This window comes from Semicossyphus pulcher, unplaced genomic scaffold (assembly GCF_022749685.1).
Source record: "Semicossyphus pulcher isolate SPU_LCO1_2020_fin unplaced genomic scaffold, fSemPul1.0.p SCAF_1, whole genome shotgun sequence".
Classification (NCBI taxonomy): domain Eukaryota; kingdom Metazoa; phylum Chordata; class Actinopteri; order Labriformes; family Labridae; genus Semicossyphus; species Semicossyphus pulcher.
This window is the reverse complement of record NW_027211603.1, coordinates 16,287,819-16,310,746: the sequence shown is the minus strand read 5'-3', so window position 1 is coordinate 16,310,746 and position 22,928 is coordinate 16,287,819. Positions and strand designations below refer to the sequence as shown.

Here is a 22,928-nt window from a genome sequence, read left to right as displayed (position 1 = left end):
GTTGCTCACTGTTGACTGTAGTGGCAGAGAATGAGCTCTAGGCGGCGAGGCGAGAAGAGCCCGCATATATATGTCACATCCTCTTCTTTTTGCGGGTAAACCAGCCTGAATGCTTTACATGGGAATCAGCCCACTGGCTGTTATAGGCAATGGAGGAAGTTGGGGAAGGTCTCAATTTATCAGTTCCTCTACTATCCCTTCACACAGTGGCTATATAAAATGATTAATCCATGTAAAATCTCACACAATGCACCTTAAACAATAAGAAAAATATAAAATAATGCTACATGTTTTCTAGCTGTTAATGATAATTCCATTGCTCAGTTTTTGGTTGCAATATTTTTAGGTGTGTTCATCTTTTTTTTTAATTAACAAATCAAGGTGGTTGACTTTTCATCTGGTTTGGTTGCTACAAAGACGACTGCACATAGTGTCTAACGTAATAGCTACCTTTAGTGTGCTACAAGAAATATCAGCCTTGGATGCTTATTTTTCCATCATCCACCAAATGTCCAGAAAATTGGAATTACAGTCAGCTATACAAGTCAAGGTAACTTGACTGTGTGTTATGTTTCTGAGTGCACTGATCTCAAAATTGACTCATGTATTTAATAGAAAGAGCTCACGTCCTTCTAAGCCCCATTGAAGTAGATGAAAGAGGCAAAATGTCTTTTCTTCACCTTAAAAAACATCTACAAGTAATTTGAAACTGCCCATGCCCAATAAGGCTGAAAAATACCACACATAATTAAATTGTTTAAACAATTGTTATACTTTGTGCAGACATTTCTGTGCTCCCATGGAGGTTTCTTCACGTTGGGTAGCATTTCATTTGTTTCATCTTTAAATATCTGGGCTACATATTGAAGTTTCCCTTTAGGAAGATTATTGATATTTACTATGTGCTTGGACTCAGTCTCAATCAAGCATTTTCTCAACAACAACCCCGGTACTATTAAAGTGAAACATGTCCAATTCTAGTCTGCCCCTAAGGTACAAATGAACAGCTAAATGAGTGAGGCAAAATGTTGGTTAAGTATCAAATGAGTAATGAATCCCTTTTACCTGTTAGTATCATATCTGCATACTAATTACAGCTCTAAAAATGTATGTGTTTATATATTCTTCACCAACAGTCGCCCCAAAATATTTTTGCATACATATTTAGGAAGTTGTAAAAAAAAATAAAAGACACAATTCACGTTGTCAATTTCACGGGGGTGCACAGCACCTTAGCAGGCTCTTTTATTGGGCTCCACAGCACCTCATAGGAGGCTGTTTATTTAGGACTGGGGTGATATGCAGGGGTTGCCAAAAGAAAAAAAGGGTGGAGAGAAAAACGTGAATATGGAGAGAGACGAAAGAAAGAAGTACATAAGGGTATAAATAATGGCTAGAGAGGAAGAAGAAAAGAGACGAGCGTCAAATGCAAATGGTGGCCTTCATGCTCATCACTGTGATTTGTTTTTTCATGCCCATCCGCACGCGTCCTGAATGAGCCAGCGGCCAGCCCTCGGCCTGCACTGCTCTCATAACTGTCAGGAGATCCTTTATCTGACGGACCTTTATTTACAGCTTTAATTTCCTGAGCTTTATGTGTTCCGCTCACACTCCACACCGCTGTGACACGGGCGTACGCTGTCTGGAATGCACTGCAAATTTTTGATAGGCAAATGTCTTCTGAGCTTTCATTACATTTCATGTTTGAATGGTACACTGTTTTATTTATATATTTTTGTATTACTGGCAGGACACAGATTTATTTTTGTCCCTTAGATACACAGTTAATCTTCCCTCTGCTGTTCAGAGTGGAATACCTTTTAGACGTGCATCTTTCAGGGCTGCCGACATATCTGATGTTGTCCAGGTCATGTTGTTGCTACCTGTTTCTCAGTCTGAGGCAGGTAGAGAGGGCTGCTTTGACAGAACCTGTAAATCAATCCCATTCTCTGGCAAACAAAGATTGATCCCACAGTGGCCTGATGCTTACTGGGCAGTGGGATCCAGGCCTCACGTTTGAGTGGGATGATATCAGACAGATTCACGGCACCTAAGCCTGCCGGTTCAAAGAGGCATGAAATAAACACGAGGCCACTGCCAATAACAGAGGCAGCATAAGTGAGATTTCTAGCCTCTGCAGTGGACCTTCGGAAATTGGTATTGAAAACCTTGTTTATTCATTCATCTGCAGTCCGTATTTATTCATGAAACCTAAGGAAAATCCAATACACAATCAATAGTTTTGTCCTGACATTCTGGCGGAGTTTAATAGTGACATACTGTATGAAGTCTGTTTAGAAGTGACTGTAGTAATTAAAATTTTCCTTGCCATTCAACCCATTTTTCTTTTTAAAATGAAATTGCAGTGCGTTAAGAGTGTGCTCCAAAAAAGATCTTTTTTTATTTAACGCTGGGATGCGTATTCATCGCTGCTCCTGTTGAGTTGTTTTTGATTTATTCTAAACACTGGCTGCATGCCCCAACTTTACCTTGAGTGTTAATTTCTTCTAAATAAATTAATTTCAAATAGTTTTTTCATTACAGATTTTTTTTGTTTAATTGTATTTTGCGTGTTCCCCGCAACTGCCTCTCAAGGCCCTCGAAGACCTGCTGTCAAACACTTCATTCCACAAACATGCTCTTCCAAGGTGATTAATTTGTTTTAGTGACAGAAACTAAATGGAATTTCAGCTACGTCTCTCTTTGTGAGTGTCCATAGTTGGTTGCGTGTAGCTCAAAATGGAATACTTGTGACATTGCTGTTGTAATTATGCAAAGGCCAGAATATGTCTTTACAACACGCTGAAAATGTTGAGTTTTGAAATCACATGGTAATTATAGTTTTACACACTGTGGCCTTAACTACTGTGGGCCATTATGGGGTGCACAAAAGTCATTCACAGAATCATTATTGCACCCTCTGAGATAACGGCACAAAAGAACTCCACATGGAAAATTACATCTGAGACCTCTCATCTGCTATTTCATTACCTTGCTCCGTCTGATGGGTGAAATGGGTTCTCTTAATTTAAGGAGCTGGATTCCAGCTTGGTGAGTGGTTTATGTAATCTCACGGTAAGTGTGATTTCCCATAATGCCGTGTCACAGCTACTACTCTGCTTAGCTACCACATTCACTAATTGCATCGCAGGCCATCTTCACCCCACATCTCACAAATAAGACCATTTCTATGGTGCACACCCTGCAAAGACAGAAGTATGCACTTATCTGTAAGCCACAAGTGTTTCTATGGGTGACATTCATACCTTCTTTTGACAGAAATAATTAGTCGACAGATTCTGCGGCGCTAAGAGACCGTCTTTAGTGACAACGCCGCAGGTTATTCACATGTTGCACACGGTGAAAGCATCCAATAGATGTCACAGGATGCAAAGAAACTCATCTATCGAGAATGGGGGGGGTGACTTTTATTCTGTTATTTCAGTGGTGTGTGAGGACAAATCCAGGAGCCGAATGAAAAAAACTAAAGATCAATATTTAGGGAGATTTTCTGTTTACTGATACCGGTATGTTACAGAAAAAGTAAGCAGTCACTGTTTACTGTGCACACATGTGTAACCCTACCCCACATCCATTCCTCTGTCAATGCAAGCACTCATTTCCTCCTACATTATTCCACCACATCCAACATCATATTGGTAAAAATGGACATTATATAAACAACATAGTAAATTAGACAGTGCAGTGTAAAAGAGCAGGAGTTGGATGATAGAAAAGTGGTCATTCCATGAAAGACGATGGCAGAAAACACTTAATTTGAACATCATTTCAACACACAAAGGTTCACATTACCTTTTGTGGGAACTCATAAAGTTTACAATTTGTTGCCAATAATGTATAAATATATAATTTTTGTTACAGTAAGTAATACTTAAATCTTTCAATGTATTATTTATGGATGCTGAATTGATGCATTAGTCTGCATCCATGTTTTATTCATTTTTTAAATGAGTGACTAGTCTGCACAAACATCTGTTCAACATTCTCCAAACATCTGTTATTTGCATATTTGTTTTCATTTTAAACCGTCTCTGAATCTGCTGAAACCGTATTGCCAAGGTATTTAAGAACGGATCAAGATGCAGATTCGGTGTAATTGCAAGACATTGGCACATTGTCTCCGTTGATCTTACCTTTTTCCATCTGCTTCTTGGACATCTTAGTAATGTTTCCTGTGTTGAGTTAAAATACGGTTATTAAATTAGTCTGTGAGGAAATGTGGGTTTTAAAGAATTTCAGAAAATCTTTTCAATAATCGCTGGAAATCCGTCTTGATGGAAATGTACATGAAGCTTCTACCAGGAGTTCTTCTAACCTGAAGGAAGGAGTAGATGTTAGGGTATCTCTCACAAACAGCAAGGTGGCTACAGTTACTGTTTCAGATATGTGGATGTAACATTTACTGCTTCTCTTTTGAATGAAACTTAGAATTTATGTGGATATCTTGAATCCAAATGGAGTGGGGCTTTAGGGATTGTTGCACTGCCTTGTGTTGATAACCTACCAGGAGCACTTGAACCATGTCAGAGATCAATATGAAACATTGGGAAATTATCTGATTGATAAATTAAACAATTGTTGCTTGAAAGAGCCTCCATTGCTGTCATGTTTGCGGAGTTATTTTTTTTTGGCTGACTTTTTTCATTTTCCCAAAGACATGTTTGATCTCATTTTAAAGAACATTTTATGTGGGGATTTTTAAAAAAAACAAGTATTAATTGTTTCCTGTTGCAGAGAGTCAGTCATTTAGCTGCCTCATGATTCTTGACTTGTTTCTCCCCTCTCTGCATGAGCCCTTACATGAGCTCCGCATGTTGGTGTGGGTTATGTTCTTCGAAATAGACAAAAATGTTCCAACCATAATTTCGAGGAGTGGTAAAGTATTATATTCCTACATATGTGTCTTGGTGTCAGAGGGAACAGCAGGTTGAGTTGAGGTTTAATAATTAATTGCATGTTTCTGTAACTGTGTTCATTTCCTGGTGTGATGTTGCAGGAAAACACCAGCAGAGGAGGGAAACATTAGTATGTTTGAATCTGGTGTTACTGACAAAGTCACTAAAGATTGTTGTACTTTGTATTTCTCATAAAAAATGCATCTTTTTCATAAGCGAATTAGAAGCACAAACAGAAAAAGTTTGTCAACTAAAAGGTATAAAGGCACTAGACTTGTGGTCTTTAATTATAATGTGGGAATAAGTTTAAGTTTTTAAAAAAGTTTTATTTCATAAGATGCTTTAAAGCTTTATTGATACATCATTGCTGCATCTCTAAAGACAACTATCTATGCCAAGTCACGGCATTTTTAGCGTCAACAACTTCAAATAACCGCTTTGTCTTGATGGGGATAGGATCAAATATTTTCTTCGTTCTCCATCTTGCCATGGAAATCTAAGCTGGAAGTGATTATGAGCACAGTTCATCATTTGGTTAGGATGAGAGGAGCACATCTAGAAAGAGTCCCGGGCCTTTTAGTGGTTGAAATGGAAATTTTTTCCCCCCTCCCTCATCAGTTTGTGAGTTGGTTCTGCAGTGTCAGCAGTCAGCACACAAAAACGGAATTCAGTAAAAGCTCTCTCTGCTCGCTGGGAGTTTTTTTTTTTCTCCCCAACAGCTTGCTCCCATCCCCCCTTTCCCCCTCCTGAACTGACATGCAGGAAGAAACATATGCTGCTATTCCCACTTCCTGACAGCTTGTGCTGCTTGAATGGGATCTTGCTCAGGGAGGAAGCAGTTGTCTGGAAAGAGTGGAGAGATTTAGAGAAGAAAAAAACTCACTCAGTGTTGGTAAAGGAAGAAAAACATACAAGTGGATTAAGGCTTAAGAGAGTAACTTTCCAATCTGTTTGACATACAGTAGAGTAGACATGTTACTGTTAGAGTGACATAGATAGCACAACATTACACATTGTTTTCTGTCAGTCTGCACTGCATTCATGCTGCCACAGACGGTGCTCATGAATACAGAGCTCATGTGTTCAGCTGAAAAAACCGACAAAGACTATGTGAGGTCACACAGTGTGAGTTAAGCAGGAGCAGTTACAGTATAGGCGGCTGCATCAGACAATAAAATGCAGCTTAAACTAGTCCAACACTGCCTGTTGGATAATTCCCTTTTAAGAGGGGAAAGCAATGTCTTGTCCACTTGTTGCTTTGCCGTCTCCCTCTGGGAACAGGTCAGGGAACTTGCCTCTGAGTAAATGTGCCCTTACCGTATTCCTTGTTTTTGTTGTGCCTTAGGGCAGGCTTTTTAAAACATTCACTCCCTGCATAAATTATGTATTCACCCATAATTAGGACAGTTTTGTCTTACATGCTTTGAGTTAACCCCTCTGCTTGAGCTTTGTTCTTTTCCCCTTGCCTGGACACATTCAATGATTTATCGAGAATTTTCAGGAGAAGCCATTTGACAAACAGATTAAGTTTCCCTAATAAAGTTTAATGTTTGTGTTCATGTGTTGGCTGTGTCCGTTTTCAGGCTCACTCTAAGCCAGCACATCTCTGCCATAAAAACAGCGTACAGACTCGACCTTTACATGATAAATGATCTGTGTTTTCACTGTACATCTTAATAGAGAATGCCCGTTCCAGGTTTTTTACTTATGTATTTTATTTTGACGTCCTTGGTCGGACTTAGTGGCTGCCCACTGTACTGTACACATGCTTCGCTGTTGCCCAGTAAAATGCCACGATGAGTCACAGATAGATACACGAAGCTGCCACGTGTAGTAATTTCTTGGTTTTTGTTACCAGACATTTAATGCATTCTGCTCAAGATGCTGTCTCAACTAAATGATGCGTTCCTCCGTTTATCAGCTGCAGATTCTGCCAGAAGCTTGTTGGTCTTGTCGATAGTATCTAGTTAGATTCGTTTCCCAGCTGTGTGAGCAGCTCGGTAAAATGCACAAAGAGGGCTGGTTCTTGGATTGTGCTGTAGTCTGTAAAGTGTAGTTTTCCTGTGATGCCTTCAGGTCTGCAGCCTTGTCTGGCTTCACTATGTGGCTTAAGTGTCTGCTTTCTATATGCTGTCATAGTGTGAGGGCTGTGGTCGACTGCTGACGTGAGCTCTACGGATGAAAAGCCTCCTACTTTCATTTATACGGTGAAGTGTTGCTGAACATGAATGATTTTTTATTTGTAGAAATGTCTGGCTGCACAATCACACAGTTACACACATTTACACCTGGAAGCTGCCAACTCAAACCATCGTCTGACCTGTTAGCCAACTAAGACTTCAAGACTGAATGCTTTTGTGCAAGGACTCCTTAGCAGTGTTCATGAAGGAGCTTGTGATGCTGCTCTCTCCTTCCTACCTACACTTTTAGCTTCAGCAATTAAACTTAAAGACGCAGCTTGTAAAAAATAGAAAGCTTAAAGCAATGGTGCAGGTGCTGAAATGCAAAATTCAAACCTTTAGGCTAATCTGACTAATTCTGACTATAATACTGGGGTATTATTATGTACGGTAGTTTATTATTCAGTATTTTTGGTTTAAGAAGAAGTTTGTGTATTTCCTGTTTTCTGTTCAAACAGCTGGACAGAAAACCTAAGCTGTGTCCCAATCACCGGGCTGCAGCCTTTGAAGGAGGCGGTCCACAAAGGATGCTCCATTCAGAGCCTGCATAGACCGTTAAAGCCGAACTGAAATGAGACAGTCTGGTCTACCCTGCGTCACCAAACGGTGCTCCTGTCGCCTAGCAACAGGTAGCTAGCAGGCTAGCTAGTTAATTATTTTAAAGATAATTTGTTTCAAGGGCCCTTACGTTTTCTTAAGCATGTATAACACTGGCTATTCGATTGAGTTGAAACCAAAAACGTTTACATTTTAAAGTGTAATCCTCGGCCGTTTAAAAGTCTGCCATTTCGTTTGAATTGGCACGCAATGCATCTCGGGATACGGTGGGCCGCGAAGGATGCACCCGATGGATCCTTTTCCGGCCGGGGAAATGGAAGACACATTTGTTGGCCGCATCTGACAGGAGTCTTCAAATTGGGAAAGCCTTCGACGCGCTTCAGTGGCGCAGTCGGCCTTCAAATACGGCCTTCGAAGGCTGCAGCCCCTGGATTGGGACACAGCTGAAGTGTCAGAATCAATGATGTCATGATTTTATGAGACTATAAATACTCAGACCCAAGTTCACTGAGACATTGGAAATTCCACATCTTCTGAGAAAACCACCACGCAAAAGACAAAACTGGAAACAATGGAGACCAACTTCTTAGAAGTAGAACCTTCGTTTAATTTCTACCTCTGCTCCCTCGAATCTCAAGCGAGGAACGAGCTGAAGGACAGCGAGGCCAGGCTCACCCAGAGCACAACCGAGGGTAGAGTCCTCTTAGAAATCCAAGAGGACTCCCTGGCCAATCTACTTGATCAGCTCCACGAACAGAGACAGAGGGCTGAAGCTCAGAAGCTGCAGAACGAACTGAGCAAGATGTAGGACGCTCTTCTACAACAAAAGGAGGATGCAAAGAAGACTGTGGAGAAATCCCAGCTTTCCTACCAAGCTCTCAAATGGATCACCAGAAAAGAAAGAACAAGAAGCTCACGTCTGCTCTGAAGGAGGCTGAGAAGGAGCTAGAAAGACGAAGCATCAGGTAGCAGAAGAAGTCGACCCTCCTTCAGGCCACAGAAGGCCTCTGCAGGAGATGGAGCAGCAGTGGGAGAAGAAGGAGAGATCCATGAGGTCCCAGTTGACAGACCTACAGAGGCGGATCAGTGAGAAGATGTGTTACCAAACCTTCTTCAGAAGCCTCCATCGCTATTAAAAACACAAGTAGAACGTGGGCTGCTGCTGACATGCTCAAAATAAATAAGCATAAAATGAAAAGATAAACAGAAAATAATTAAAGTTATGTTGTTGGTCGGTTGTTGTTGATAAAGTAAAGTTGCATTAAAGTCACATGTAAATTTGATCCCTCAGCAGTGTCTCTCAGGTGCTTTATAAAGTGCTGTACTTACCTGAGCTCCTTGTTTATCACTTGTTACCTTTTTTAACTTGTTTACACTGTTAGTACTATTTAAGTAAATAAATAACTATAGAGTCATTGTTATGCTTACCTTGTCCTCATGTTTCTTGTTTGAATCGTTGCACTCTAAAAATCCCTTGGTTGACCTTTGACCCAGGTTGTCAATATAACACAGATGCAATACTGGCTTAACTTGACCCAGGGCCAGTGGGCTGTTTAGACCCTGATATTTAACTTTCTAAGACTATTAAAGAAAACTACCACCTATCCACCTGCACTTATTCTGTCACAACTAAATGATGCGCTCCTCCGTTTATCAGCTGCAGATTCTGCCAGAAGCTTGTTGGTCTTGTCGATAGTATCTGGTGAGATGAGACGTTTCCCAGCTGTGTGAGCAGCTCGGTAAAATGCACAAAGAGGGCTGGTTCTTGGATTGTGCTGTAGTCTGTAAAGTGTAGTTTTTCCTGTGATGCCTTCAGGTCTGCAGCCTCGTCTGGCTTCACTATGTGGCTTAAGTGTCTGCTTTCTATATGCTGTCATAGTGTGAGGGCTGTGGTCAACTGCTGACGTGAGCACTACGGATGAAAAGCCTCCTACTTTTCATTTATACAGTGAAGTGTTGCTGAACATGAATTTTTTTTTATTCGTAGAAATGTCTGGCTGCACAATCACACAGTTACACACATTTACACCTGGAAGCTGCCAACTCAAACCATCGTCTGACCTGTTAGCCAACTAAGACTTCAAGACTGAATGCTTTTGTGCAAGGACACCTTAGCAGTGTTCATGGAGGAGCTTGAGATGCTGCTCTCTCCTTCCTACCTACACTTTTAGCTTCAGCAATTAAACTTTAAAGTGACAATTCTGGTGCAAAATGCAAATCTTTAGGTGACATACAAAATGAGCTTAAAGGTCCACTTTGTCTTCGCTTGATGACTTCATAAACCTGTACATTGTTAGTGCACTCGCATCATCCTTCAGGCTTGGTGCACGTCCTGTCATAGTCTCAAGTACATGTTCTAAGTGTTCTGTCATTTATCATAAAGGAAGCCGTGTCCATGGAGAAAATGTGCAATTGTTAAACCCCATAACATCCATTGTAAATCAAGTCAACAACATTCCTGGCGATGTCCAGCTTGTTTGGCTGCCTCTGCTCCATATTGTGCTCTCAACTAACACTGTGTACCGTGTTGTTGCTTTGGAAGCAGATGTCTGCTGTTGTGTTGTGGAGAGTGACTGTTTGGTTGTGTTTGTTTATTTGGGAATTCCAGGTCTCTCCCTAGTCTGCTCCAGGCTTCAGCTTGGAGAGCCCAACCGCCAAGATTGATCCCAGCAGCTGGAGCGGCAGCGAGAGCCCTGCCGAGGACATGGAGAGGCTGAGCGACTCGGCAGACAAGCCCATAGACAATGATGCAGAGGGGGTGTGGAGCCCTGATATTGAGCAGAGCTTCCAGGAGGCCCTGGCCATCTATCCTCCTTGTGGACGAAGGAAGATCATCCTGTCTGATGAGGGAAAGATGTATGGTGAGTGCAGATGTGTGTCTGTGTAAGCAATATCTGTCTTTCCTTAAATATGAAGCTACTGCCAGCAGCTGGTTAGCGTAGCTTTGCATAAACAATGGAAACAGGGAAAGCAGCTAGCCTGGCTTAGTCCAAAGGTAACAAAGCACTAAAAGCACCTTAAAGCTCACTAGCTAACATATGATACCTAGTGGGTGTAATTCGTGTGCAAGAATATTTTCTGTCAGGAGGTTTCTGCCCTGGTTTACACCACAATCTGTCATCGTCTTCTTAGATGTTTGCATTAATCCTCTGCTGACCTTAGTATCAATCCTGTCATTGACCGTGACCAGATTTTATTTTAACTATTCCCTTAGAAAGAAATGCATCAGCACAGGCCCCGGCGAGCAATGTATTATCAAAGACTGTCCATCTCTAATTTATGTGCTCTGTGAGGTTGACTGTACAACCACTTCTCTGGTTCACAGAAGTGCAAGTTTATAAGTAAAGCAGCATGAACTATTAGTCAGTAGCAGATGGTACTGCGGCTGCCACCAGCTGTGCCCCCTCTCCTCCCTCCATTCCCCCCCCCCAATTCCTGGCTGGGTGATGTCATGGAAAGAGGGAATATTTTCTCTCTGCGGTGTTGGACCGTCTCACAGCCTGTCAGTGTCAAGTGAAAGCAGAAAGCCCCTCAGAGCATTCGCCTGCAGCTGTCATGTGACCCCTCCGGCCAAACAAAATGTAAATTCTAAGAGTTGCAGTGAAGCCCCTCAGCTGCCACTACAAAGATGTGGGCTCAGACAACAGGACCCTCCCCACTGTCTCTTCCTCCAACCCCCCCGCCCCCCCGCCCCCTCCAAATACAGAGTGCGGCTGCCAGAGAAGCTGTCCCTCTGCTGTGGATTAAAGCATGACAATTCGGATTTTCTCGAGTTATAAATGAGCAGAGCTAAGTGCAGGACTCAGTGTTACGGACAGTCTTAATACAGGATGATGTTACACTGTGACAATATCAGTGTAAGATAATGTTTTACATATAGTCTGTCTGACAAATTATGGAGCCAGTAGGACTTCTGGTTTTATGATATACAGCTCTTAATGCCAGATTATCAATCAGACCTTTGATGTAGTTTCTCTTTATAATCTTCCTCTCAAATTACACGGGTACAATTTATTCTGATTAGCATTAGCAGAAAACCATCATCCACGTCAAAATAAGATAAAAAAATATACATTTCCCAGACGGAAGAATATTTTCACTCAGGTTTTCTCCTTCTGAACTCAAAAGATTGTTGATTTAGAACCTCAGTAACAAAGCCAGAGAAAGATGTTGTTTTTGTGGTGTTGAATCAACTTAGAAATTCTGCTGAAGAGACTGAAAAGTGTAGCGTTGAATAGAGCTTCATCCTGCCAGATGTGCTCGGTATCTGGTTACACATTGTCTCACCAGTAGCAGAATCACCGTCTCTCCTTCTAGCACTGAGGCAGAACTGTTTGACACAAAAGTGAAATGATTTTCTTTCATCTTCCACTCTGCAAACTGAAAAGCTTCAGTCCCCTAACCTAATGCATGTTTCCAAAGGATGACAGTTCTGCTAACTGCCTGTGTTCAGCTGCGGTCTGTAGAAAGAGCTGTGGATAGGTAGGTCCAGTTTTTTATTTTAGATTAAAGGTAGAATTATGGATGCAGTCCTTTCCTAACATATCAGAATTGATCAGAAGACAGATTGCTATCAGTCTGATAGTTTTTTTCTGTGGACAGAGCCCGTTGTTTAGCCCTGCAGCTGCTGCTGCATCCCTGTGCAAATCCCATCATGCCACAAACTGTGACTGTCCCCAGAAAGACCTTAAAGGTGTCGTCAGTCTGTCTCGAAGAAAAAAGACCCACATTTTATTTTGAATGGCTCAAGTAAGTCTATTATTATAGCACAATAATATTAGATCAGGGTCAATAATTTAAGCTCCAGAAATTGTGTCATGTAGAGGTGCCGGGACAATCTAGCATGGCCGAGCAGATTGTGTAAGAGAGCTTTAAATCTGACTCAGTTCCTTTTTTACGTTATGTGTTTTATTATGTCAGAATGGTCTATTCAATACATATTGATTAAAAATATAACATCTTTCCCATTCCCACTGCAGCTTGAACATATAATGTATATTATATTGTCTGCTTTTGAATACTCAGTGTGTAGATGTAAGTATTTAGCGGCCATCTCCGACAGGTGAATCAATAAAAGTCCCTTTTCTGTTCACTATGGGCTGCAGGAGTTTTAGATATGTTATAAGAAATGAAAAAAACAACAATCACATTTATAAAAGGCAGCTTCATTTTTTAGATGACTCTGCTAGAAATGCCACCAGAGATGAGAAGTAACAAATAGAGTGGTCCTCCATGCTGCGACAAGGGATTGATTTGTCTGAAACAACCAGTGATTTGTCTTTTAAGAGGGGAAGGGTTGAGCTAGCTTGGTGAGGCTGATACAGCACTGTAATCCAGGTCCACAGGGTTTATAACAGCCGCAGACACACAGCACACAAAACCTCTCGTGGCATCTGAGATGAAAGTTGGCTACAAGGAGGACAGGTATTTTGTAGCTGAGAGACCCTGGGGACAGCATAGTGTTCCATACACAGAGCTCATCACAAGAGGAGCCGCCCTGAGTGCCCTTAAGCCCTTTGTTATCCTGGGGTAGAGTGCAGTTAATTAGCAACAGTCTCTATAGCAACTGTGTTGCGCTACAAAACAATTTCTAATTTCTGCTTCTTAGCTTATTGTGGTGTTTACCTGAAGTGTTTCGGATGTGCTGAGACCAGTGTTGGCTGGCTCCGTGCCCGTCCTCTCAGGCAATGGAAGACACCACATCTGCATAGACTGCAGCACTCGGCACTTTCTATGGCCCCAGAGTTTACTGCGGAGAATATTTTAAAAAGTAAAGTGAAATGGAGGCCACTGGCCCCCAGCCAAAGGCCTAAGACTCTGCACTTGCATAATTCACCTGCTGTGCAAGGCTGCATTCATTTATCCCAGAAATAGAGTTGATAAATGAAACAACACGCTTCCCCCAAATTGTATGTTTATTCATTGAGTTATGTATTTGCACTTGCCCCGCAAGCTAAATGACATTGGTGAATTTCTCTCAGTTACTGTTGAAAAAAAAAAGGGATGGACTGATTTTTATTCCATCTACTCACAAATAAATATGTAAATACATGCTCTATTTTAAGGCTTTATCTCGTCATGTGGTGCATTTTGTGTTGCTGTTGCAGAAGACACAAGGCCACCATTTGTATCTGAAAGTCTTTTCAGATGCATATAGTGGAAACATATTCACCTTTTAAGGTACTACTTCTGCCTGTGTTATTATGTCATATATAAATCTGGTTCTGATAAAAAGTAGGAGCAGGCGTCCCCATAATTTGACATTTTTATTATGAAAATAAGAATCTCCATCAGCGAAAAGGTGAACTATCCCTACATGTTTCATTTTTATCCACCTGCTGATAAAACTATACCTCTTTTTGATGTAAAGCTTTGCCTATTACCGCACTGCTGTTTGCTCTGCCATCTCGTCAGTGATCCAGCCCAGACTCCTCCTGCGGGAACTAAGTGGCACTTGGTTTGCAGAGATGCCAAGGATGAGTTAGATATAATGAGCAGACCTGGCTTGCCCCCGATGGCCCAGCGCTGTGCTCCTCTGGGGCTCGTCTCACCGGGCCGAGCATGCTCCGAGACAGAGCGAGCGGACCTGATCCTCCCTGCTGGGCGGATAATGAGGAATTCTGGGATCAGCTCAGGCTCCCCGAGTCACCTACATTCACTCAGAACGGAGTGTGAGGAACTTCAATGCAGGAGAGGCATCACACACCTCCAGAATAATCCCTCATTTGTTCCCCCGCCATTGTCAGTGTAAGACTACCGTGTTTTCACACACATGGTGGTGAAAAAAGTCCAATTATTTTATGTCTTCCTCAAAAGGAGTAAGTGTCGAAAGTGTAAATTGTATTGATGCAGGTATGATGAAGGAAGAAGGAAGTCATTTTGAATCTTGAGTCAAGATTTGAGGGTTGTGGCAAACTGGTTATTTAGTCACTGTGGGTCGCTGATTCGTCCTGCCTTAGACAGGGACGGGGATCAAACGTGCGGCGGGTCAATGAGTACAAATTGACCTGTTCTTGCAACTATGGGTGGAACCTTGTCAGATACAGCTTGACTCAACAGGTGTTTCTATTAAGGGCAGGAATTCTGGTTAATGCAGTATTTATATAGCTCACTGGCTACTCTGAAAATGAGAGCATGCAAATATAGAAACTAAACAGAAACGTAGTTTTATATATTGGGATGTACACCTATGCTATTCTGCCATTTAGCAGTGATTGGTATGGAAATAACAATGGCAGACTTCCAGCGATTAACAGCAGTTTAACATAGATGGTCCACATCATTTATCAGTTTGTGTAAAGCATATGTTCTTTTAGATTCACATGTCTAAAGCTGATGACCCATGTGTGTTTCTGTGGCTCTGAAAACAAGAAATTAATGAGACTCAGCCCCAAAATGGATCCACATTTGGAGCTCCCCTGTTGCTGAGCAGCAGAATTGATTTTGAAGTGCATATTATTTCATGGCACTCTGTTCACATTTCAGCTCTAACTCGTGCCCATGTTGTGGTGACCGAGCATACCATGTTGTGTTGTGACTCGTGTGTTAGATTCCAGTTTACCGCACACAGCCTCGTGTTTTCTGGGGGGCTCACACCTTACAGGGCTGCTTAGCATGAACAGGAAGGTGAAGGTGAGATGTTACTGGGAAAGGACGAGTGAATACAACAGAGTGTCTGTGTTTGGCTTTGCATATTGGATGTCAATAAAAGATCAGTGGTGGATATTGCTCTTTAATCCAACCGTGTTCTGTATCACCCTAAAATGTAGGTGAATATGTGTTTGCTAAATTAACATTCTTGATTATGTTTGCTCTAGTAGGTTTTTTACTGCGTGTATTTCCAGCAGCCACACAGCATGATCATTGTGATTTCCGGTCTCTCTGTTTGGAAGTGTTTGCACTGAATGGTTGGAGAGCAGGCTGTGGCTCTCTGCCTGCCTGAATCAGGAGCACTCGGGGTGTGTCCCTGCTCTGAGGTCTGTGTGAGGCCCTCTGAGGCGGGCTTCTGGTTTCAGGTTGCACGTTCCCAATTGGCTGCTTTTGTTTGACTAAAACACAGCGGTGACTCTCCGGGCTTCTTAAAGATGCAGTGTCACTTTCACGCTCTCTTGAAGAAATCATCTGTTTGGTGCTGATTACATCATATTCCATTGATAAGACACTTTTGTTCTGATGAGATCATCTCGCACTGATGGGACCATTTTGTGTAATCAACATATGAATGGAAACTGAATGCCAGTGTTATTCTCTCACTCTACACTCTACTGCTAGCAGAGACCGTCAGCTCTTCCTCTGCTGTTTGTGAAATAGAGAACGTTCTCTCAACACTGAACAGAAACAAGGGAGAGTGTGTTCACAGCCATACGATCATCATACTCAATTATAGTTTGACCCCTCATTTCATATATGACAAATCCTATTAGTATCATTGTAATGTAGTAGCAATGCATGATGAGTGATTCCAGGAACTGTTTGGGATCTCACCTCTTCCCAACTTTCCGTTAGAGTTGTTTCAATACTGATAAAAGTATCAGTATCTGCCTCTGATGGGTATTAGCTACAGTTGAATTATTCACCCCCCATTTTTAACGTTTTCCTGCCTCCTAGTAAAATGTCTGAAAGAAATCGGGGTGAGCCGATGTTTGAACACAGCAACTAATACACCTTTCTCACCAAAATTAGGGCGTTGATGCAGGTTTTTCAGACCCGCTTATTCCGATTGTCTCCATTCCCATTGCCAGTGGAGTATACTCCTGTGGGTCTCTTTTCTGCTGCGTCATCGTCTGACATCACAAACGCGCTGGATTCAGGGTTAGTAAACAATAGTAGGCACAAAGAACTTAAATTACACTCTTTGGTAAGCAGCATGGAGGTCAGTAAAGATGTTACGGTGGTTAGGACTTTATTGTATCTATTACGCATTCAGTCTATTTATCAAATTCGGCGGCAACAAATTTGGAACGATATTTGAGCTGCTTGGAAGGAGACGAGTGGAATTTGTAGCTGTGCGCATCATAGCACCGCGGAAAGGGAGCAGAGATTAGCGTGTTGACCCGGGTTTTGTGTTCGCATCATTGCCGATCGGAGCCGAGGCGATAATTACCCGGGTCTACTGCAGAGCGGGTTTTTTGACCAGTTCGAAAAGGGCTTAATAGTCAGGAACACTGCGAGCGAGTGGGTGGGTTGATGTTGATATCATGCCACCGCTGTGACACCAGAAGAGTGGCACATAAAAGGATGATTAAAAAGAGGTTGAGGAAGAAGGATAATTTAGAAGACGACAAACGCAAAGAGGTCGGGAAATTATACATATGTTTTAATCTTCATTATATCGCAGGGAGGGGTTCTCTGAATCGGGTACTCGGTTATCAGAATTGGTATCCATAAGGAAAACATTTTTATTGACGCATCTGTACTTTTAGTCAAGCCTTCCTGAGCTCATCTTTACAAAAGAACAGAAGACAGAAGAGCCCGTCACAACCACAAAGTTTGACTTTTCATTTATACATATTGGTCATAGCCAGCATGTCTTCCTTTGTACTCACATACTGAATTGATCCCCAGAGATTGAAAATATTGATTTGACTCAGTGTCTTACTTTGTTGCAGAGAAGGGGGGCAGTGCACCTTCCTGACTGTTAGCGCCATGTTCACACGTTGGACTCGCCACACAGCCAGTTCCTCGGGAGACTCATAATTACAGCCGTCCTTTCAGATTAGTCCAGAAGCCTGTCCAACTGTGGCTTCACTCCCCGGTCATTTATTTCATCCCTTTCCCTCTCCTGAGAGGCACACCTCAGCACAATGACCAGGCCAGCCTCTACAATAATGTATGTGATGATAAACACAGTGGCTCCTAATTGATAGAGTGATTCAGACAAGGGCTGCCTGTGCAAATTGGTCCCCTGTGAGTTTATTGCACAGAGTTGGGACTGGTGAGTTTCAGCTCTGGCTTCGTCGGAGCGGAGAGAGAGAGAGGAAATAGAAAAGGCTGGACCTGCTGAGTGATAAAGAGGCTGTCTTTGCCTCCTCAGCCCCGTCTGAATACAAGGCACAGTTCAGCAGAGGTTGGCTGCTGTAATCCTCTCAGTGTCTCCAGGAAGGCTCAGGTTAGTGACCTGCTGCTTTGTGATGTCTTGTAAGATTTTCAGAGAACACCTCACCTTTAATCCCCCACTGTTCAACTAACACATTAGCTCAACTGCTCCTGACCCAGCCCCTGCAATAAAGCCTTTTATCCAGCTCAATAAGGTCGTTTCAAGTTAAGTATTGATTTCCTCGGTGTCCAGAGAAAAAATGGATTTTTAAAGAGCTGTTAATTACAGCTGCACACTGCATTATATAGAGAACTTAATTTTGCTGTGGCTGGATATTTAAACCCAGCACTGAATGTGTTTGGATCTACCTGTTTACCCCAGATTTGTTTTACACTTTGCGTAGGCGGAAAAGTTGGTTTATCGATAAGTAAAGTGTGACAAAGTGCAGTGGAAACATACAAAGAGCGACATACATGGATGCGGCTTCATCTGCCCGGGAGGAGACAACTTCAGAATCATCAGATCTGTATCTATGGCGAGACTGTAATGCTCCTTCAGAATAATACAAGAGACAAACAGCAATGTCATATTTGTTAAGTTTACCACATCCATGGATGTTTCTTCACTTGACATTGGAAATGATTCATTCCAGGGTGCCAGTTTAAATCAGCGGTTAAATCGCGTGGCAGTCCTCAATGCAGCAGCCCCGGGTTCAGCTACGTGTCATCCCCTGCTCTCTCTTCCTGTTTCCGACACTATCCACTGTCCTCTCACTTAACAAAGACATTAAAAGGCCAAAAAATTATCTTAAAATTATCTTTCACACATTTCTTGCCTTAGGTTAGGAAATATGTTCATTGAAACTACATGAGTTGGTGATTAAATTAGCATTATTGCAGCTGATTGTGTTTTTGCTCTACTGTTTTATATTTGCAGCTAAGGATGTTGAAAATTCACTAGAAACATCTGCTTTCCTTAGAAGTTCAGCATATTAAACCAAACACAGCGGATGTCTGTCCAAATAAAAGCATTTTATTGATCATGATCAGCGGTTGTCATTGAATAAAGACAGGTTTTGTGATCACAATCTGTGGCAAATGTTCTATTTTATAAGGTTAAAAAATACTAATAATAGTTTATTACAAAATAGAAAAGTCCACTTCTTGTTGTGTTCTGCGGCTTTAAAAACATGAACTGCTCTTAATTGTAGTCCTGCTTGTTTTATGTCCCTGCCTCTCTTGTCTAAATGAGGACTGAATAGAGTTGTTTCCTGTGGATATGGGAGGAACCCCCCCCCGTACATGTGAGGCCATAACGGAAGAGCCTGTGGGAATTTTATGAGACATAAAAAATAGTGCTATGTGCCAGTATGTCAAAAGTTTACAGAAATAATAACATCAGTTAATCAAAAAAAAGTGTGTAATTCTACCAAGTTAGAGGCAAAAATACAGCACACATACTACAACAATGAAAAGTTATATTTATATGACAAGATTAGACTTCCTGGTTATTTTTAAGAACAGAATAAAATACATTGTACTGTATATAAATGCAGTTTGAAGAAGAAGAAGATATATGCGCTTGGACTTTTCTGCTTTAGCCCACATGCATCAGGATGGTTTTTGTGAGTGTGTGTGTGTGTGTGTGTGTGTGTGTTTAGGAGGGAGGGATTTCCATTGTGTCTCAGAGAATAGCTCCAGTGTGTGTGTGATCACCGTGGCGTCACGCATGCGACGTCTGGCCTTGAAGTCTTTTTTATGGACCCGTGCTTTTCAGTGCGCGCCTCCAACAATACAGGATGTTAAAGCATTTTTTAACAAGCAGATGGTGGACTGGAGTCAGATGTTAAGATCAGCAGGCGTTATCCTCTGACTTTCACACAAGATTTCACCGCTGAAGGGTCCTGAGCGTCAGTAGAGTAGCCGAGAGGAAAAAAATGTTAACGCTATTGGGGCAACAGCACGGGAAACACCTGCAGGGTCTGACCGGCTGCAGACTTATTATATTTAGTGCAATTGTTTACGCTTCGATAACAAACATTGTGTTCTAACCGCAGCAGTTCCGTGCGATTTATTCTCTTGAAATTATTCATCGCACAGGAAACTAGTCGTAAACATGCTCTTTGGCCTCTCAGACAGAGCTAGCATGATGCTAAACTGATAGCATGGCATTTTCCCTCCAAAAAGGGGCACTGTCAATTTTCTTCCAAGCCAAAAGTCACAGGTTCCCCTCCACTTGGCAGGCGGTGGTCTCCCATTGATATTACAAGTAAAAAGGCTTCCTGCCCCGGCCTGCTATTCCCAAAACCTGGGACGAATGCCTTCATATTGTTGGTTTAGCCTATTGTGATGCTAATGTCTGCCTGAGACCCTTGAGTCATCTATCACGGATGACAGGAAAGCTCGGGCCATTGTGTTGGCCAACCACACACACACACACACACACACACGGAAACAAACACATACTGGGCTGTTGGGAAGACACAAAAGGAGAGGCTTGTACAACAGACTAGATGAAATGTTTGTAAAACTTGACATTTTCTTGTAGAGAAATTCTTTTGGTTATCATGAACAGTTGTGGATTCAATATGACTGCCTTGAACTATCAATCTATTTGTTGATCATTCTTATTTTGAGAAATGGATTGATACATTTGTCATAAAAAGATTGTAAAACATAGTAAAAAGCCCTGTTGTGACATCCGAGATCTTAAGGTTGCATCTTCAAATTTCTTTTTATCGCAGCAACAGTCCAAAACTCAAAATACTTACCTGTGTGGTGTAAAAGATATTTTAAGATAGTATTTTTTGCTAGTTTTTCTGTTGTTTGTTTTAACAATATATTGAATGAGGATTAAGTGATGTAAGTAGGGCTACTACGAATGATTACATAATGGATTCATCTGTCATGGAATCACTTGGTCAGTAAAATATCAGAAAACCTAAAAACAAAACAACAGTTTTCTTTCTTGTTTAGTCTGACCAACTGTCCAAAATCCCCAAACACAGTTTGTAATAATGTTAGAGGAAGAAGGAGGCAGCATACTCTCACATTTCATGAACTGGAAGCATCAAATGTTTTGCATTATTGCTTGAAAAAGTACTTTAACTGATGTCAAAATAGCGAAAGAAAAGATTTTACCAGCTAATCAGCGTAGTGTGTAACAAAAGAACACTAGATAGCTGTCTTTTTCCATAACAGCCGTGAAGCATCGTAAATAGTCCTCTCAAAATTGGCCAAAAATGACGTTCGATTATTCCTTCTAAAAATCACAAAGGTTTGAAGTATTTGAGTATCTATTTTTGTGCAATATGCCCACAGCCGTGCATACCATTACAACGATAGACAAACTTACCTGCAAAGATATATTTATGTAAACATAAACATGCCTTTTAAAAGAGCAACACACGCTTCCTACACCTTGCAAAATAAATACAATCATTAGGTTACGGTAGAACGGACGTTCAGCAACATGGTTGTGGTATTAGCTTGTTTCAGCTAGACTAAAGTTAATTAACTTGTAAAGTGACGTGTGCATTCAAAGACGCTCCATAACCTAGAGAGTGCACGCAAGGACATACGAGAACACGCGAGAGCATGCAAAACAGCTGCATCGAATATTTGTTTTAATCATTGAATATCCGTTTTTTATTACAATCCGGTTGTATATTTGAATTAAGAATATTCTTTGACCGCCCTAATCTTAAACTGTAATCTAGCAAGGAAAAGATTATTTACATTACGAGATATACGGAGGTTAAAGCCAAGCAAGGTATGTTACTCTTTAAGGTCATAATCAGTTGACTTTTGGAGCTTTAATAAAGAAATCCCAATATAAGCACTGTTATTGTAATGTAATAAGTTTAGATTAAAGACTAAATTTAGTGAAGGGTTAATGACAGATCTGTCCTGACAGTCCGGGCTGCACCACATGTGTACTCTGTGTTCTGTGAGGCTGCCCTCTCAGGGCCTGCAGAGACACAGCCGAGCGGGAGAAGCCACACACATGCAGGCAATCTGCCGACTGATTCTGGGCCAGGCCCAGCGCCGTCTCATGGCAGAGTGCTGGGCCAGATGTGACTGTGGTCGTGCCTGCATTAGAAAAAAGTGCTGTTACAGGAAATGGATGCTTTTAAAAAGAGGAAAAGAAAAAAGCCGGAGTGGAGCAGTAAAGTATTGTTCTTACAGCTCGGAGGACGAAAGCAAGCCGGTTAAATAGTTTAATATGCCATTACTTAAATGAGCCTCAGTGTTTATGTTACACAGGTGCATAGAGGCTGCTCGTGAATGCAATGTCAAGCCTTTGTGTTTGCATGCAGCACTGCTTTAATAGGATTACCACTGTTCAATAGTTATGTAAATTTTGACAGAAAAACAGACGAAATTCATCTCTGGTTGAGACTTCTCTTTTTTTTTCTATATTGATTTTGTAAAACCTGTTTTAATGAACGGATTAATTAGTTGGTTTAATGCTGTTGAAGAGCCGTGTTTGTTACATGTGGACTGTCAGTAAAGATGGTTTTAGAAATTAGATGAAACCTGGATGAAGTTTTTCTCTAATGCGCTCAGATTTGCCTCATAATCACACATCCAGCACATACATCTCGTCTCAGCTGTTTGCTTAATGTGTTGTCATGGCTGTGGAGTTTCCTATGGGAAGGAGGCGATGGGAAGTTATTTCTGGTTGTGGTATCTCTGAGGTTGGTCCACAGTGGACTGTGACAATACTCTCCATTGTTATTCACCACAGAGGCAGTCTGTCCCAGGTTCCTCGGAGAAAAGGTGCTGAGGGCCAAATTGGATTTCAGGCTGAATGAGGAATCTACTTGGGGACGGTCTGGAGAAAGTTGAGCCACCGTGTCTTTGTGGGGCTGCTGCTGGAGTGCTATTCACATGTCGCAGATCCTCCAGAGTCATTGAGATTCAGAGGAGAGTTCAGTGTGACCAGGTGGAGGACTCCTCCAGCTGCTTAACAGCACAAACCTGCTCAGGGGTCACGCTATAAATTTTTAAACCATTTCCTGCTGCTTTGAGTGACAGGAACGCCCCATAAAGAGTTAATTTTCTCAGACCTCGCCAGACCCTGCTACGTCTGCAGGACTTAGCATTCAGGCACAGACTTGGTTGTGCTTGTGCAGAGCTACAAGAAAATTAATACAAGAAACAGGGAAGTTTAGATCTTCAGCACCGACCTGCAAATTCAAATTACGTAAAACTTAAAGTAAAAAAATGTCAGAAC

At 41.7% G+C, this 22,928-nt stretch overlaps 1 protein-coding gene across 1 annotated transcript in view; it reads left to right on the top strand.

Moving 5' to 3' along the window:
• tead1b (TEA domain family member 1b) overlaps positions 1-22,928 on the top strand; it is a 46,715-nt gene that overhangs the window by 6,632 nt on the left and 17,155 nt on the right. Inside the window, 1 exon segment of the mRNA XM_069660603.1 lies at positions 10,263-10,515. Coding sequence (XP_069516704.1) covers positions 10,359-10,515 — 157 coding nt within the window. The 5' untranslated portion in view covers positions 10,263-10,358.